The sequence below is a fragment of the Tasmannia lanceolata genome, unplaced genomic scaffold (genome assembly GCF_043159265.1).
Source record: "Tasmannia lanceolata isolate RefF3 unplaced genomic scaffold, GAP_Taslan_0.1 ptg000006l, whole genome shotgun sequence".
Taxonomy (NCBI): domain Eukaryota; kingdom Viridiplantae; phylum Streptophyta; class Magnoliopsida; order Canellales; family Winteraceae; genus Tasmannia; species Tasmannia lanceolata.
Window position 1 is genome coordinate 45,228,374 of NW_027518683.1, and position 19,342 is coordinate 45,247,715.

At 37.4% G+C, this 19,342-nt stretch overlaps 2 protein-coding genes across 2 annotated transcripts; both read right to left on the bottom strand.

The window, feature by feature from the left end:
- Positions 1–759: 759 nt before the first annotated feature.
- LOC143879081 (putative disease resistance protein RGA3) lies at positions 760–3,789 on the bottom strand. The gene has a single exon (XM_077381272.1). The coding sequence runs from the start codon at positions 3,787–3,789 to the stop codon at positions 760–762; it is 3,030 nt and encodes a 1,009-aa protein (XP_077237387.1).
- Positions 3,790–7,067: 3,278 nt separating this feature from the next.
- LOC143879083 (uncharacterized) lies at positions 7,068–19,001 on the bottom strand. The gene is made up of 14 exons (XM_077381273.1): positions 18,876–19,001; positions 18,604–18,741; positions 18,208–18,520; positions 17,214–17,223; positions 13,535–13,989; positions 13,290–13,332; positions 12,554–12,691; positions 11,537–11,585; positions 11,071–11,160; positions 9,731–9,785; positions 9,575–9,649; positions 8,173–8,217; positions 7,621–7,716; positions 7,068–7,498 (listed from the first exon to the last, which is right to left on the bottom strand). Exons 1-11 carry the CDS (start codon positions 18,999–19,001, stop codon positions 9,615–9,617), a joined length of 1,452 nt encoding a protein of 483 aa, XP_077237388.1. The 3' UTR covers positions 7,068–7,498; positions 7,621–7,716; positions 8,173–8,217; positions 9,575–9,614.
- Between the last annotated feature and the right edge of the window lie 341 nt (positions 19,002–19,342).

Here is a 19,342-nt window from a genome sequence, read left to right on the forward strand (position 1 = left end):
CATCACCCCCACCCCCTTTTTGGGTAAGGCCACTCATAGTAATAGATAGACATGTTTAAGCCTTGTTTTGACAAGGACATCCAAAACTCGTGCTCAGTTTTGATAAGGGCACCCATCTCAAAATAAGGAATGCTAAACAGAAGGGTGCCCTTGCAAAAATAAAGCACAAGGGCGCTCCCATTGGATCTATGTTGCCAAACCTCATTCATAAGCATTCATCATTCCTTTAATTTTGCCTTTTTCAGTGCCATAATAAATACGGCTTTGCAAAATGGATCCAATGGGAGCGCCCTTTTCCTTTATTTTTGTAAGGGCGATCTTCATTTTAGCATTCCTCTTTTTTGGAAAACATTAGTTATAAAACAGAGAGCATATAGAATCCAACACGGTACTGGTTAGAATCCTAGTTCTTATTTTTTTGAAACTTACTTAAAAATAGAGAAATCATTTTTAATGATTCCAGAGTTAAATAGAAAATCTTCAGAATATTACAAAAAAAGAAGACAAACATGCTCCAATGTTGTGGATGGTGAGGTAGAGGAACTGAGAGTAATCCAACAATCGAAACCGCATCCTTTTTCTTAGATTCCTCCGTTCATTTTTCTACATCTGCCATGTTTTGTACAGAAGGATAGTCCTTGGCTTAGTTTCTTTAATTTTTCTTAAAATCATGATGATTTAATTAATAATAATAATAATAATGCAATGGTAGAAACTGTTTAAACAGGGAAAGAGGTCGCACCATTGTCTAGATGACGATTATCTGCAGTTAATTCCGGGGATGTGTTGTATCTTGGGCCAATCTTGGCCGTTCTTTTGACATCGTTCATTCAATTTAGGACATCCGTTAATAAACAAATATTCTAGTGTGGTGGGGAGGCCACCTTCTGGCAAGGATGATATTTCAGGACAGTAAATAATAGTTAAATACTTGAGGGATGTGAGGCTTTGCATCCCCTTGGGCAAGGAGTTGAGATTAGGACAAGTTTGGATTTCTAGAGTATTGAGCTCGGTGGGCAGCCCATAGTCATTATTTTCATCATCTGGAAACAAGGAATGGATTTGAGGACATTCACGGATTACCAATTTTTTGAGAGAGGTGAGGCTTTGCATCCCCTTGGGCAAGGACATGAGATTGTCACATGAAAATATTTTGAGGACTTCAATTGTCATGGGCAGTGCTGACTCTTGCGAGAAAAGTGGGAGTTGAGTAACAATTGATAACTCTACAAGGGAGGTGAGGTTTTCCAGCCGAGTAGGCATGGACTTGAGATTAGGACAACTGTGAATTTCTAGAGATTTGAGCGTGGTGGGTAGATCTTGCAAAGACTTTAGGTTTTGACACCGAAGGATTTTCAAATGTTTCAGAGAGGGTAGATCTTGCAAACAGACCTGCTCAGGCCAACACTCCAACTGATCACAATATTCAATCGTTAACCTCTGAAGAGAAGAGAGACGCCCCATCCAACTTGGAAAACTGACACCGCCGTAGGATATTATATGTAATTTTTTGAGGTTGGCATGGGGTTGGAGGCCTTCCAATACCCCATCGTCATTGACTATTCCATCTTGTGAACTGCCATATTGTTCCCATCCCAAACTCAACTCATTAAGGTATTTTTTGTCTTTCAAATTGGCTTCTTTCGCCTCCTTTATGTTTTGCACATCCTTGAGACCCGAAATGTGAAGTCGTCCTTTAATGTTACTCAGGTTCTTTAACTCTCCTATCTGACAACCACTCTCTTTGCCCACCTTCAATTTCGGCAATGTTTGAAGCGAAGTTAATTTCCCAATTCTTGGCACAGAAATCGAGTCCCACGGGTGGCCCCAATCAAGATGTCGTAGATTAACTAGATTCGTGATACCATTGGGTAGCCCTCTCAAAGGTTGCAGACCTAGCGTTTGCAAATTACAGAGACTAGTTACTGATTCAGGCAGCCCATCTATCTCCGTGTCAGAGAAGTCAAGGCAGCGTAGATGTTTCAAATGGCCAATCGAATCAGGCAACTGGTTGATTGCAGATCCAGACAAATGCAATAGACGCAAGCATCTCAACTCCATCAATGTATCATTGAGAATCTGGTTGTCAATGGAAGATGGAGTCCTCAGTTCTAAAGTGCGTAATCTCTTACATTTCTTCAAGGCCTCCAAAGACATTGAACCCTGTTTGCCGCCAATCCATGATAAATGACGCGCCATTTCAGGAATGCTTCGTGGCGTACCGTCTTCCATTCTACAACATTCATCACCTGAGACAGATTCTGCTAGATCATGCATTAAATCATGCATCACGTATATTGAAGTCTTCTGATAGCCTCCTTGAGGAATTCGTACTGCATGAGAATATTGAAAGAAAGAAGCTAGCAGTAAATCATCAAATATCTCCCCACCTATATCTTCTAGGAGAGTGCTTCCTTTGGGTTGAATGAAGTCTGCAGCCATCCATTTTAGGACCAACACGTCCTTCTTAAACTTATGATTTTTAGGAAATGTGGCACAATAGGCAAAACACTGCTTTTGATTCGTAGGCAGGTGACGATAGCTCAATCTTAAAACGGGTAGTATTTCATTTTTATCATCCCTCCATATTTCGCTTGTCAAGATGCTTTCCCACTCACTCACATTCCTTCTAGAAGACAAGATGCCCCCCAGTGTCTTTACTGCTAAAGGAAGACCATTGCACTTGTGCACGATTTCCCTACCAATACCCTCCAGTTCTGGATGGGCATTTGAAATCCCTCCCGCAAATGCACGCTGAGTAAATAATTTCCAACAATCATCAAGTGGTAGACCCTTCAAACGGTGGGAAGGAATTGCGCCCATCATTCTTGCAACCCCTTCATTTCGTGTAGTTACAATAATTTTACTTCCTTTTGCTCCAACTCCAAAAGGAGCTCGTATACTGTCCCAACTATGAATTTGATTTTCACCCGACACGTCATCGAGAACAATACAAAATTTCTGACCGTTGAGTTTCTCTTGGAGGTGATGTTGAGCGGCATCCAGGTATGAGAGATCGCACTTGCTTCCACTTGCAGATTCAAAAAGTGACATTGTTATTCTCAATAGATTAAAATCGTTAGACACACAAGCCCAAGCTCGTAGCCCAAAATGCGTCTTGACCCTGTGATCGTTGTAGACGAATTGAGCAAGAGTAGTCTTCCCAAGCCCACCCATGCCAACTATTGGAATAACAGAGTACAATTGATCATCATCTGATGATGATGATACCAACAGTTGTATTATTTTTTCTTTGTCGACTTGTCTACCAATAACATCAGATTCGTCTATGAAAGAGCTAGTTTCTCTTTGGAGAGGCCTCCCTCCATCTGTCTTATGGAGATTGAGGTATCGAAGTTCATTTGCCATCACAACGAACCTCTCTCTAATCTCCCTCATCTTACGTTCTATGCCACGTTTGTATAAAAGTGGGTTATTAGAACTGAAAAAAGAGGAGATGGAGTGGACTATCTTCTGCCTCTTGCTTGTGTGAATTTCGCACATCAAAGCAGATCGCCGAGCTTCGGTCACAACATCATCCAAGATGTCATCAGCATCGTAAGCGATATTCTTGAGCTTTCCAAGCCATTTTCGCACAGCCTTAGAACTAACTTGCTTTTCCTCAGCATCTTCAACCATGTCTTGAATAATTGTCACTGCGCTCTCTAACTTTTCAAGCTCATCCTCAAAACCCCATATTGATTTAATTTCTTGTAATGCCGATTCCTTCAGATTGACAATCAGTGCATCAAGAACAGGGGATACAGATACTTTTGCGATTTCTGCCATACTCTACCACAGAAGAAAATCCGAACCAGACGTCTCAGAGGAGATGGAGAAAATAATGAAGACAGAGAGAGCAGTGAGACAGAAAAGAAGAAGTATCAAGGTAGACAACGACCATAAGTCTAACCCAATCAATGGGATGATCTCGGCCCTTGATCTATAATGTCACGTAGCTCTCACTTACCGTTCCCCCGTAGAAAAGTCTTTACTTTACGCATGCCATGTTTCGGAGGGATATGGATCACATATTAATGGTGGTGTTTTTTCTTCTACGCGAAAAACAAGTATAGTGGGGCCCACCTATTTGTATGATCTGATTCATTCATCTGTTTATCCTTGCAGTTGATTAGATAATATCCCAAAAATCTTCTGGCTGGATGATCTTAACCCTCCAATATATTAAGTGTAAAATGGACATGTAGTTGAAAAAATCATGTGTAAAATAAGGATAGGTTTTCCTTATCCCTATTTTACGATTCCATTCACACAATACGCAGACTAGTCAAATTTTATCGGCCAATGTATATCGTGGGAAGAAAAGATAGGTTTTACCCTCTTGCCATGTTCTGACTTATTGCAACAAAGTAAATAAGCATGACTTTATCGGTGGACTCACTGCCTAGAAAGTAACTCGGGGTCCAACTTGGCCGGGTTGGAACCCAACCCGGGCCTTGGGTTGGGGATGGTCAATCCTAAACCATTCTGCTTCTAAATCTCTCACCCCAAACCAAACCCATCTAACCCAAAATCCGGTCGGGTTCAGATTCACCTTGGGTCAAACAAAAAATACAATAACCCAAAGGAAATCAAGATAAAATTAGAGGACGGAGGTCGGGTTCGAGTCAGGTCGGTTTGTTAAGGCCTCAACCCTGACCCAACCTAAAGTTAAATCGGGTTGGCTTTTCATAACCCTAACCCAACCCAACCCAACTCGAGCCAAAATCAACCCGTCGGGCTCGGATTGAGCCCGACCCAAGTTGTCATTATAATATGGGATTCCAGTTGTCATTATATATATGGGATTCCCCCACCCACATCCCTCTCGCCATTTTACTTGGGACAGCCCCCTCTAGTGTAAAAGAAAGGGGTGAACGTATCATTCCACTTTTCAAAATAAGAATAAGTGCTTTTTTTAATGGCTACAAAACCAGTGCTTATGAAAATAGGCTTTATAAGTAAAAAGTTAATTGAAAAGTGGGTGTTTTCCAGGTGGTGTAGAAACGGACATATATGTGAGGGATGATGTGAAATCTAGACTATTGATTATGTTAAACATTACGAGGCGATCCACATGGTCCTAGTCCCATCACAAATGCTCGTCCTGTGGCTATGATAAAAAGACCACAGTTGCTGGAAACTCCTTGGGCGGTACTCCTTGGGCGGGTGGGAACCGTTTCCCCTAAAACGCGTTTCTCGTGGTTGGATGATATGCCGAGTTTGATGAACCCTTTGATCCCTTTTGACGCTAATTTTTTTTCTCTCTCTAAAGTAACTTTATTCAGAAGAAAGACAAAAAAAAAGGAGTTATAAATACTGCTATTTCAATTCTAAGTAACATATTATTTCTTCACTAAGCTGGAGTTTCATGAATATTGTTTTATGAATATTGGGATCTATGGTACCTATATATGGTAGAGAGCAGCAGGATGTTAATCTTGTTTTATATTGGTAGAGAGCAGCAGGAATTTAATCTTGTTTTATATTGGTAGAGAGCAGCAGGATTTTAATTTTGTTTTTTTTGCAGAATCGTATTTTAATTAATTGAAAATTGGAAAATTTCTATAAAATTCGAAATAAGTTTTCTATGCTTATACTAAATTTCATTACAAAATACCTTACTTGCACGCACGTGCATTGCACTTCCTCATTAATGAAATTTATTCTTGGAAAAAGATTATTTAACTAGAATACTTCAATATAAAATTGATTATATTGCTTAATGCTCGCCTTTGGATCGATGTGCTACATTGTTGAGAACAGACAAGCTTGTTACTGGAAAAAGATCTTTCGACTAGAATACTTTCAATATTAAAATGATTGTATTACTTAATGCTCGTAGGCTTTGGATCGATGTGCTGCATTGTTGAGAACAGACAACATACTGGACATAATGCGGATGACATTGCAGAAACCATTCTCTTCAACAGGTTAAGTGGTGATATTACAAGGTAATGTATCATGGAAGATTTTTGTTTAGTTCAAGTGTATCATGTTATTCATTTGATAAATTGTGTTGTACATTGTAGATTGAGTAGATTGTACTCTCATAACCACCAGAGAAGATGGGCCTATTCCAAGATGCAAGCCCTTTAAATACACCTATGAGAAGGAGATTGTAATATATTCAGATTGAAATATTCATTTTGTGATGAAGGGCCTCTATTATTAGTACTAGTAAAAGTGCATGTGCGTTGCACGTGAAACTAAGGTATTTTATAACACAATTTAGTAAGACTTGCTTCCTAGAATTTTTCACAGTTAAATTGATAAAATCACAATTGAAATAAGAAGCGTCCTAGTGAAAAGATTCTACTATTCAACAGGCAGGATTCATTTATGTACAAATCTTGTCCATTAACGTTTGTATCCTTTTGGAACCCTTGGGCAAAGTTTCAACTCTTCAGGAGGCATTCATTTATGTACAAATCTTGACCATTAACCTTTGGATCCTTTGGAAGTTGGAACCCTTTAAGACTGTTTGGGCCACCACTAATAACAGCAAAGGCGTAGCTGGCTTTTTGCAAGGGCACCTTCATTTTAACATTACTTCTAAGAAGAAAAGAAAGCAGTAGTGTGTTATCATGCGTGTGCGCTATATATTTGAGGTAATATAATAACCACCCATAGCAACTCTGATCAAATAAAACCTCATCCCATCTCCAACTGGTCTGCTACTTCTTGACTATCGAAAACTTTGGCCTTCACCTATTGCTTTCACCCAATTCCCCTACAAGCTCCCCATGAATGAAACCCACAACAACAGTTCATTGTATTTTTTATTATATCATCATTTCATTATGTTGCCTACTCATAAAGCCTAAATTCATGAAGTTATATCATCAATAGCCTTGAAATTCAAGGAGACCCCCAATGAGTATAAATTTTAATTACAAAAAACTGAAAAGCAAGCACAAAATTAATGAAAACCGGTCATTTTCACATACCCCTAAACTCAAATTTCAGAAAATTTGAATTTGAAGTAACCAGAGGTATACTAAATTCAAGTTCAGTTTCACAACAACAAAAAAATCCATTGAACCAATGAAAATGCAAAGGCTAAATTAGAGAAAGCCAATCACTTATCCGCATACCCATTAATCCAGAGGTTATGACCCGTACAAAAATTACAGTTCTATTCCACATGGTAGAAGTCCAATTTGAGCCAGGAAAAACAAATGACTATCTTTAACACCCATGGAAATTCAATCTGAAGGTCTCACCCAGCCTTGCCGCTCTTGGAATCCATAGAAAGCCCTGGAATCATCGACACGACATTTCTTCCCTACCCTCCTCCGGAACTCAACAAAATTGGTGATATTGCCTGCAACCCCTCCCCCAACGCTGAAAATCCTTGCGAGGATAGAACTACGCACACAAAAGTTCTCTAAAATGTGCATCCAAATCTGATTGGTGATGTCCCATCATGCTCACTTTGCAAAAGGCAGACAATGCAATTGCATACCCATTGATATGCCAGTGTCATGTAGTTAATCTGCATATGCAAGCTGCCCACAATTAACAAACAAAGAAAGACACGAGATTTGTGAATCTTATAGAACATAGTGAGAATCTTCATTAGTTATTGCTTTATCAGGTACTTTGTCCAACTATTACTTGATTAGGTGCTTCTTCCGACTGCTCCAATATAATTGTCGAAGTCAATTCAGAAATTGTGAATCTTGGCAAAACTTGCACCAGAATAAATCAATCCTAAAAGGTAAAAAGCCCAAAAACAATATTACATTTCGAAAAAGGTGGGTTATCAAAGAACTACTAATTCTTTCTTCTTTTTTGACTGGTTAAAAAACTACTATATTTATTCTTGTGCTTCATTTATCTTCCAAATGAGAATCCTCTATTCTCGATTTCTTGAGGAACGTATTGAGAAAAATAGTAGAAAATCATACTCTTGTGCTATAAATCCATTTTGATTTTAAAACCTAACAACAGAAATTCAGCAATGTATCTATCATCCAATAAATTGGCCAATGCAACTCATTGCAACGAAGAAGAGTCTGGATAAAAAGGCATAGGTAACCATAAACTGAATCCATCGAGAATATGGATCAAAAAATAAAAAAATAAAAAATAAACAAGAAACTCACAAGGAGAGAGAAGAAATAAGAACTTTTACCGTTCATAAAAAAGGAATAAGAAGAATGTTACCCTTGTTTTGCTTTGCTCCTAAGGTCCATCCAAGATCTATCGATCCTATCCAAAAACAAACATAAAACAAGTAAAAAAAAACTCCAAAATATAAAACTCCAATTAGCAAAAAAAGAAAGAAAAAGAAAAAGTACAGGAACATAACAAGAACACACAAAGATTAAAGAGAGACCTAGTGACTGCTATGAGAGAGGACAACCATCAGTGGCAAGCCAAGGTTACTTCCCAATTCTGACATGCAAGATGATCAGAATGGCATATTTAACTCAAACAAAATTCTTTGGGCAGCCTCTGGTCCGAACGGCATAATTAACTCAAACAAGCCCGAGGCTAAAGTGCTATTAATGAGAATTAGATTATTCAAAAAGGGAGTTGGGAGCAAGGAAATTCAGAAAATGGTATGAGATGGGTTGCAAGGAATAATGTTGGTCCCTGGACATTAGCTCGCTTTGTTAGTGAGATTGTTGATATTGTTAGAGACATGGGTGTTTGGTTTTTCATGCCCCTAGGATAGCTATCAACATGTTGGGTGCCCATGGGAAATGAGGAGCAAGTAGAGTAAGTTCTGCCCCAGTGTATCATTTCATTCCTTTAATAAATTTCTACATTGTATTTAAAAGGAAAAAAAATGAAAAAAAAAAAACCGTGAGATGAATCTTGGTGTTTTAGGTTGCCTATGTCTATTTTGGAAGTCATAAATTATTAGGGAAGTCTTCTATTAAGGAATGATATTAGCCTATGATGGATGGTGGAGATCCAAAGCAGGTCAGGGTTAATTTAGGAATATTGAGAAGTCTTACTTTGTTTGGCATTCAAGAATTCTATTGATACAGTTTTGCTTGTCAGTGAACACCAGAGAATGCACTTGTGGCTTTGTAATAAGTACATCCGAAGTGACTGAGGTAACCAACGCACCAATTGCACCTCCTAGAAGAGAATTGAGTTTTTTGCTTTGGGAATTTGATCGATTTGAATCAATTATTTCCCATCCCTCTTTAGATCTTTGCCTCTTTTTCTATTCTTGCAGACCGTAATTTGTATTGCTTGGTTTGAGTCATAGTAACCTTATGGTTGTTCTCGAGTACCGAGTGGCCATGTTTGTATCCAAGAATAATTTACTTTGGTCAGCATTTCAAATGTCACTAATGTGAGAAACCAATCCATAGGAACACACAAAGGAACAACGGACAAAATCATAAAATCCTCCTTATCATGGACAACCCCAGCCATTCACCGTTTAAGTTAAGCACAAATTCACACGCACATAAAACAAAATTGAACTGATGCAATAAGGACAGTAGAAGAACAGTTTCATAGCATGATGTGCGGATAGGATCTAAACATATGATGTTAGAGAGAACAGTAGATTAATCAAATAAATAGCTATACAAAAGCTACTTGCCTCAGCATAAGATATAGGGGTACTGTTGGTTTACATAATATTAGCTACTCATAACAAAAAGTTGCATGCTTGTACCTGATTACAACAAGAAACAACAAAGAAGTTTGGTGAAATGAAGGACCTTTCATATAAGCATAGATGGAAAATATGTCTCACATTTGCGGGGAACATATATTTCAGAAACTTCCATCCATCGTGATCTGCCATAAATCTGAAATAAAATTCAACCATCTCAGCAATGCTTGTAAGATACACAACACAGCAAAAAACAAACCAAAACATTTATCCTAAAATTATAGGATCTGAATCCAACTCACTATGATTTCAAAATATCAATTCAGCCATTCCATGATAATTGAAATAATTCCCTGTGCCGTTACCATCACAACCTTCCTCTTGTCGATTATTTGAAAGAGAAAGGCCTTAGAACGTCCATTCATAAAATTTCATGAAATAAGAATGTCAAAAATCTTAGCTGTACCAGAAAACTAAGCATCATTGTTTTGGGTTCTTTGTACTCATGGTGTTTTCTATTTTATTTTTCTAGAAGTCGAGAAGAGTAGATTGTTTCAAAAGGGGGAAGTTTAGGCAAGAAAGTTTACTTGTTTACAATTTTTCTATATGTTTGTTTTGTTAATAGCAGGAAAATAGTTTAGAAGTTGCTTTGAAGTTAGAAAACCAGTATAATGTTAGATAGGAAATCAGTATAAAGTTAGACTTTGAGTGAAAATTGAAGTTAGAAGGCGAGGGCTATTGTACGGAAGTTCCATATAAATTGGACACTACAATCTGATATTCATTTTTTAAACGAAGGAGGAATTCTTCTTTTGTAAGAAGAGTTCAAGAGAAGCCTTGGATTGACATTCTTCCTATTTCTGCTTCTACTTTAGTTGAACTTTGCAATTCAATTTCATGAGCAATCCAGCCCACATCAAGAACTTGCAACCTCAAGGCTGAGAAACAAAGCATCAGCCATTGAGCTACAAGTCTAACCTCGACAATGACCATCTTTTAGTAGTCAATGGAAAGGAGATTAAATCGTTACTCTATTTCTTAACGAATTTGCATCCCACCTCATATGGAGTTTGAATGCTAGACATAAAAGAAATTTTCAACATATTCATAGTTCCAAGAACCGTTTACGATGACCATTTATCATGATCTTCCCCTCAAAACATGTAGCAATTCCTAAGAACCACAATCAAAACTATGTCAAAATCAATAGAGAACATAAAGCATGTCACTACTAATAGCGAAAGCTGCAAATTGGACATAGATAGATGATACTTTTAAGAGAGAATCTCAACGGCTAGAGAAGGAAGATGCAACCCCCTTTTGGAAAGGGTGGAAATGCTGAGATTTTCCCTGTCGTGAGTAAACATCCTTTTGAGAATTTCGACTTCTTGAATCTCTTCCCATATCCATTTTTTCTTCATAAAGGTTAGTTCATCTCCTAATTATACTGAGTTAAGAGAGTTGGAAAATGTTTGATTTACTTGATCAAGTGGAGTATCCTCCGGATGAGTCTCCTTTTTCCACATCAGCCCATGATCCCTTTGCTTCGAACAACATCCCTTCCAGCCTGCCTGAAGAATATTTCCAAATAAGAGGACCAAAATGCCAAACTTAGAACTCTGGGAGAAATCATGATATGTATGTGCAAACATAAAGTGCTAATCATACATATATGCTAAATAGAAGTATGGAACTAATGCAGATAACTTCATGATTTTTTTTAAATGAAGTGATAAATGTGTGACACACTTTTCTTTTCCCTTTATATGGGGTGTAGGGTGCGATCAAACACATGACCGACAATGCGCTTGCATAATACATTTAAGCAAGAAATAAAAGACATGTCGTTGGAGTACACATGCAAATTGTTAGTATTATGCATGCATCTCAAATCAATATACTTCTCTTCGAGACAATTAGCAGACCCTAGTTTGTAGATGAACTCACCAACCCTAAACTGTCTCCAAATGTCTTCTGAAGATTTTTAAAAGCAGTCCTGCAGCAAAGATTTTCAAGTAATATCATCAACTTCAGACATGGGTTGATTTTGACAGAAAAGGGTGTTGCTGCCCGTCTCTAGATAAAAAGGGGATTCTGAGAATTCTATTGGCATGGTAATTGGTAACAGGTAAGCCTCCATTACAGACTCCAAGAACACCATGAATAAGAAGAGTTTATTAATACGTAAGCACGACCTTATTTCCACAACCTCTCAAAAACATATACTTCCTATGTACAAAATAAGCAAAATCAGTATCATCGATTAAAATTCCTCAAATTTTACTGTAGAAATCCATCTTTGAATACGTCTAACAACCTGAAATTGCAATTTTGAGAAGGATAAAAAAGAGAGAGAACAAAATGAAATGGATCAATCTTCCTGCCTGAGATTTGAATCATGTTATCAAATTTCAGCTTCTCTTCTATGTGCAAAGAGCTAGTTCTCCCATCATATAGTTTTATTGGGAGGATATCCAATAAGCAAACGCAACTTATATGATGAAATGAGAGTTGATTTCAACAAAGGGAATAAAGTTTCAACACTATATCCTCAAAACATGTGAGACATCTCTAATTCAATACTCTTATCAGCATTGAAAGCTATAGTATTATTTCACATTAGCAAGAAGGGGTATGATATCTTGAAGAACTATAATGCAACACATTTGCATAGTTTTCCAGAAGCATATATTTGCCTGATATATTATTCCGTCAATTCAAATGTGTTGAAACATTTGATACAGTATTCCTTCAAATGTGGTGAATTACCAAAACAGAAAACAGAGAAACGACCCCCCAAAACATCAAGTAAACTACTGCAATTTGCAATTCTTCCCATTCAATGAAAAGACTCAGAATCAAAATCATTTGGCAGGTGCTTCCCATTATGCCAAAAAAAAAAAAAATCAAAGCACATGACAGGTTAAAGAAACAAGAACAGCACACAAAATTCAATGCCATTACCCCGTTACGTACAAGGAAAGAGGAATTGATATCCAAACTTCATAGCTGCATTTGCATGGCTTCAATTGCTGATGGGTTAAGTCCATTTCTTCAGTGCATAGAGGGCAAGTTCTTTCCCCGTCCTCCCTCATGGCCTCCCTACGAAACACAAGAAAAAAAAAATCCAATAAGATATTAAAAAGCAGTTTTTACTAATAATAGAAATATGGCTTATAGGTAGCGAAATGGGTTTTGAAGGAATCATTTTAAGAACAACGCAATGAAAAGAAAAGAGATAGTCAAAGCCCTAAACATGCACTAATTCACCAATTGTATTTTGGTGAGACCCAACATCCTTAACCCCCCAACCCCATGTCTAGAGAAAATGTCAATAGAACATAGAAAAAGCAAATATATATATATATATATATATATATATATATATATATATATATATATATATAATCGATAGACAAAATTTCTTTTTTTGAATATTTATATTTACATATGTAAATCATATTTACACACGTAAATCAATCTGGACATATTGAAGAAAACAAATAAAAACAGTGTAACAAAATAATTGCAGTGTAACAAAATAAGCAAGTTATTAAATCACCTAAAAGATATATTCTTATTTTTATCATTCTTGACCAATTTATGTTTTAGATAAGTGGTCACAAATAACGCCTCAAATATATATAAAAAAAAAAAAAAAACAGAGAGAACCAATTTGTTATTCCTCAAAATAAGGTACCTGGTGACAAGATTGTTTGTTTGCCAGTGAAGCTGGAAATTTCCTAAACAAACACAATGGGAGGAGAGCTTAATATAGAGATGAGCATTTCTACAAAAAATACAAAAAGTAATTTCAAGACTAAGGTATTCCCACCTTGCAATGGGCCGATGTCCTGCAAAATGTCAGTACATCCATAAAATAATAACATACCAAACAGAGAAAAAAAAAGCAAAACACATCAACAGAAACCCTAAGCCACTTACTTGCAAAGAATTTCAAAACAAAACATGCCTTTTCCTTCAATGTTTGGAAGAACAACCACGGTTTCTCTGCTTTAGCTTCTCGTTTTGGAGGAAAAAAAGATGCTAATGGGATTTGGATGACATGAAGTAGAAGTAGTGTTTCCACGAGGAAGGGAAGACAGGTGGTGCAAACAAAGTCCGAAGAACGACACGCGTGCTCCAGGCGACACAAGAAAGGCGGTGGGTTTTGTACGGGTCCTCCAGGGTATTTGAGAAGATAAAAGACGAAAATGGGTACGGGGTATCGACGCACGGGATGCTTTTCAGAGAAATCCAAGGTTGAAGAAGGTAAATTTTGCAGGACACGGCAGGAATTACGAGAGAAGATGGTTGACGAAATTTCAAGATTTAGGCTTTTAGAATAGTAAGGATTTGAAGAAGTTTTTTTTTTTTTTTTTTTTTGGTCGTCGTCGTTACTTCAATTTTCACTAGCAAGCCTCACCTGCTTGTGTTGTTCATTGTTTTATGGTTTTCTTGTATGATTTGGTTATTTTCTAATTTAATGATTCAAGGCCCGGGCCATACTTGACATCCTCCGAACAGGCGAGAGTTTCATAATATTCACTTCAACAAAAAATGCAAAGGCAAGGAACATGTGAACGTTGTGGTTACATTTCTAGCCAGGTTGCCTATTTCTACTCTATTCTGATTTAGCTGAGTGCTGATGAATGAGTTCGTAGCATAGAACTTTGTACAGTCCAAAGTATCTCATGCATGCATTTCTTCTAACACTTATTCATCAAAATGTGGGCATAATTTCTACTCAACAAGGAGTGTTGGTATGCGTGCATGACTTTATGATTTGGTTGTTAACTCAATGGGCATAATTTTAATTATTTGCTTCTCTTAATATATATTCAGAAGATTACAAGTCGTGGGTTTCATTTAAAAACTTTGTGACTTACTTTTCTCCTTTAGTTTTCCTTTTTCTTCTCTTTTTTTGGTAGGCCTTTTTTGTTCTTTTTCTAACCTTTAATATCCTTCTTTCCTTCTTAATTTAGCTTCAGCATCAACTTGCACTTCTCTTTCCTTTATTCTATTTCTATGCACTAAAGAATGTTTTAAAGAGAAAATGTGTGTGTGCGTGCGAGCGAGCACGTGCGCACCCCATGACACCCCATGCCGAGATTCACAATCACAACAAATACATCCATTGTCCTACTTTATGAATGGGATCCTTTAACGATCCTATTATGCCGTCAACTCTAGTGATCATATAGTTTAACTCTCAAAAGAACAAAGCCATGTCAAAAATCTTCCATCTTTAAGTGCAAGTCTAATAAGCTACACCAAGATCACTACAATTGTACTTAAAGCATTATTTACTATAACACTCGATCTGGGTACTACTTCTACTGCTCCGCTCTAATGAGGTTTGGATACATGCTGTGGGATGAGAAATTCACCAATATTTTACCTTGTGGCTACTGCTCCCCTCTACTGCTGATGTTGTTTGATGATGTCGGCAATTTATGTGGTAGGCATTCCAATGGATGGGGGGCTCATTCTGAAAATCTCTTCCAAGCGGAGTTCTTACGATGATCGATATTCTTTGGGTTTGGTTGGTTTTGGAAACAACCAAGACATTACATCCACATAACAAGCATTATTTACCAACAAGGTTCCAATATAAGTTATATTTTCAATTGTTAAAACACCCTTGCATTTTTTACACTTATCATATGAGAAGTTACATATTAAAAGAAGCTCTGCTCTATATAGGAAACATTAAGAGATTTTTTACAAGGTAACATAAATATCTAAAAGTACTTATGGCTTTCACCTATACTATGGTAAGCCATGAAAAAGCTTTTCTCTACTGTGTAGTATCTCTGGTGTGATTACTTATTTGTTCAATTTAGTTTATTCGTGAAATCTATTGATGACTGAAGTAAATTTTATTGCTTTTTATATGCAATGTCTTATAGGAATAACCTTTTGTGCTACGACAAATATTTTGAAGCCGAGCCAAGATAATTGCGAGAAACTATCCCGTATGCAGTCCTTTACATAACAACATTTGGAGCTGCACATATAGGGCCTTGTATTTCATCTTTCGGAGCTGATCAGGTCCATAGCATTTGTTTTGTATAATGCGGTGTGATAAACTTTCTAATTGCATGAATCGATCTGAATTTGTAATTGAACAAAAGCTTCTTCTAATTGAGTCAATGGCTATATTGAAAATTTTCGTCTGTGCGCTATATTACGTGCATTGAAAACTGTACAGAATCCCATTCAATTTCTTGAATCTCGAAATAATAAATCTTCTTTTTTCCTATGATGGAAGAACCTCGTAGGCAGTTTGAACGAGGTTGGGTCAAATTATCTTTCTACGTGTGGAAAAAGGAAGGACCAACTTTTCTGTTAGTTGTACAGTTATTGTATTGAAGTTACTAACCAATCATATCAGCCAACCAGCTTATAGATAATACTTCTGTTTATGGAACTTAATTTGTGGTTGTTCTTACATGAAACACGTGCATTTTTACTAGTCTTTTCAATACGATGATGTTAACTTTCAAATATAATTGGTGTAGAATGGACGGATCAGATAGTTCAAAAAATGACTACAAAAAAACTAGTATGGGGCAAATAAGGATAGGTTCCTGTCCCTAGTTTAGGATCAAGATTCCATTCACACCATACGTGGACCAGTCAAATTTGTCGGTCACTGTGTGGAAAGAAAGGATATATTTTTCCGAAGGGAGATGATATTTTCACCCCTTGCAGTACGCATTCGCCCCCTTATAACGTGAACAGTGGGCAACTTTAATTCTTTTTGACGTCAAATCACCTTAAAAGGGAGCGAATGCGTACTACAGGGAGGGATGAAAATATCATCCCCCTTTCCATAATTAAAACCATGGTTTTAAATTTCGACCGAAATCCAAAATTTCGGACCGGAGGGATGAAAATATCATCCCCCTTTCCCTAATTAAAACCATGGTTTTAAATTTCGACCGAAATTTGGAATTTCGGATTTCGCTCCGAAATTTCGGAATTTCGAAATTAATTAAATAATATTTTTTAACTATTACCGAATTTTGGACCGAAATTTCGGATTTCAGTGGGGTCCGAAACAGGTACCGAAACCGAAATTTAAAACCTTGATTAAAACTAGTCAAATTTTATAAGCGAGAAAAGTACGGAATGCGGGCTTATGTTTCAAGAAATTAGAGATTCGGGCACCTTTTAAAGCAAGAATGAAACTCGGGCTAATCTTCAAAATCGGGTGGGAAAAAGACCCCAATACCCTTCTGACACCATCAGGAGTCCTCGTATGTTGGTCCTCATCATTCACTTTTTCATTATTTTACTAGTTTCTTCGGAGGGAAAACTCCTTGTATTTAATACAAGTACGAAAAAAAAAACAAAAAGAAAAACAAGAACATCCTTCATCAGTTTCTTTGCAACAACAAATGAAGCAAGCACAGAGAATTGAGAGGCAAGAAATATATGCTTCCTTTTCTTGTCTTTTTTTCTCATGACATAACTATTCTTCATTTTTGGTGTTTCATATTTTGGTGTTTCATATTTTGGTGGCTATTGTGAGTCAAATGATTGTAACACTGATTTACAGTCTAAGAGAGTAGTCAAAGCGAGTTGCAAAAAGCCCACATGAATATGCATTAATGACCTGAGAATGACTGCACAAAAAAATCACTTTTACAATCAATGGTAAAAAGCAATGCTGCAATCCAAAGGGGGCATAAAGCTATGTAAAAAACATCAAAACCATTGATCTTGTAGAACATCATGAAGGGACCCATGTGGTCGTCGTCCCAAATGGACATCCCATGCCTTAAAATAAATGATTACAAAAAATAAGTCTTAAAAGAATTCTAAATGCGGCTCAATTGATCAAAGGCATGGGTGTAGGTGATTTTGATCATTATAAACACCCTTTACTCAATCATAGGCATTTAAATTTGAAAAAACAAACATGGTACAATTCACCACATAAATTACCAATGTAGGAACAATGTATGTTCTTGGTCTGAGCAATAGGATATAAGAGATTCTAAATTTATGGAGCACTAATTATGAGAGCTCTAATTGTATAATATAAAAATGATGTAGACAAGTATTATCAAATAGTTTAAGTTTTATTTGTTTAGTCTATTCAAATTGACGTATGTTGAGAGAGAGAGAAAGAGAGATTAGAGAATAGTGAGTTAGGCTCCCCCTCACTAAAGTATTTATATATGAAGAGAAAAGTACAATGACAATAATATCCCTATAACTAGGCTTATTCTAACACTCCCTAAATTATACATTCCTAGCTTATTACAGATATCGCTCAACTTTTATTCAATAGTTTTGTGAACACATCAGCCAACTGATCTGCAGAACGAGTGAATACAATATAGATCTCCCCCTTCCAAATTCTCTGATGAATGAAGTGACAGTTGACTTTGATGTGCTTTGTGCGCTCATGGAAGATTGGGTTTGTCGCAATATAGATGGCAGCCTTGTTGTCACAGTACAACTATGAAGGGGAAGAAGATATGATACCAATCTCAGAGAGAAGTGATCTCAACCAGATAATCTCTGTACTCGTGTGTGCCATCGCCCAGCACTTGACTTTACAATGATGTCCTGCTTCTTGCTTTTCCAAGACACCAGGTTACCTCCTAGAAAGGTATAATGCCCGGTAGTCGATCTCTTGTCTGTAGGGGATCTAGCACAATCAGCATCAGATAACCCCTCAATTTGCATATGACCATGTCTCTTGAATAGTAAGCCCTTTCCTGGTGCACTCTTTAGGTATTTAAGAACCTGAATCACTGCACTCCAGTGTGAGGTATGAGGGGAGCTCATGTACTGACTGACTACCCCTACAGCATAAGATATATCAGGACGAGTAACGGTAAGGTATATGAGCTTGCCCACAAGCCTTCTATACCTGTCCGAACGGTCCAACGGGTCTCCTTTCTTCTGGAACTAATTTTACATTGAGATCCATAGGTACAAACACAGGTTTTACGCCAAGATTCCCTTTCTCTTCCAACAAATTCAACACATACTTCCTCTGTGATAGAGACAAGCCACGAGAGGAGTATGCCATCTCTATCCCAAGAAAATATCTGAGACGTCCCAAGTCCTTTGTAGAAAATTCTCTTTGTAAGAAGGTCTTCAGTTTCTGTATTCCCCTGAGTTACTACCTGTGATGATGATATTGTCAACATATACAATCAATAGAATGCACCCCGCTGAGGACTGATGACTGAATGCCGAATGATCTACAGAGCACTCTCTCAAACCAAATCGCATAATGGCCTCATTCAATCTGACAAACCATGCTCGTGGAGACTGTTTCAATCCATAAGAGATTTCTTGAGGCGACAGACAGAGGAGGACATCTCCCCCTGAACAACATATCCTGAAGGTTGCTCCATATACACCTTTTCATGAAGGTCGCCATGTAAGAAAGCATTTTTCATATCTAACTGATGGAGATCCTAACCATAATTGACTGCAAGTGACAGAAGACCGCGAACAGAGGGTATCTTTGCAACGGAAGAGAAAGTCTCATTGTAATCAACCCCAAACATCTAAGTATATCCTTTAGCGACTAGGCGAGCTTAGCACCAGAGCGAAGAGGAATCAGATCGCACATTTGGTTCGTATGCAGAGTACCCATCTCAAGGTCCATGGCAGCACGCCATCTTGGGTGAGCTAGAACCTCATCCAAAGATTGTGGTAACACAACAGAAGACATAGACAACACAAAACTCTTGAAAGAAGGAGTTAGACGATCATAAG

Coding starts and splice junctions, on each gene's coding strand:
- LOC143879081 (XM_077381272.1), bottom strand. CDS start 3,789: ATGGCAGAAATCGCAAAAGTATCTGTATCCCCTGTTCTTGATGCACTG.
- LOC143879083 (XM_077381273.1), bottom strand. CDS start 19,001: ATGGCGACCTTCATGAAAAGGTGTATATGGAGCAACCTTCAGGATATG. Junction 18,742..18,875: donor AAACAGTCTCCACGAGCATG/GTTTGTCAGATT, acceptor TCATCATCACAG/GTAGTAACTCAGGGGAATAC. Junction 9,786..11,070: donor AGGATACTCCACTTGATCAA/GTAAATCAAACA, acceptor ATTTTATTTCAG/ATTTATGGCAGATCACGATG.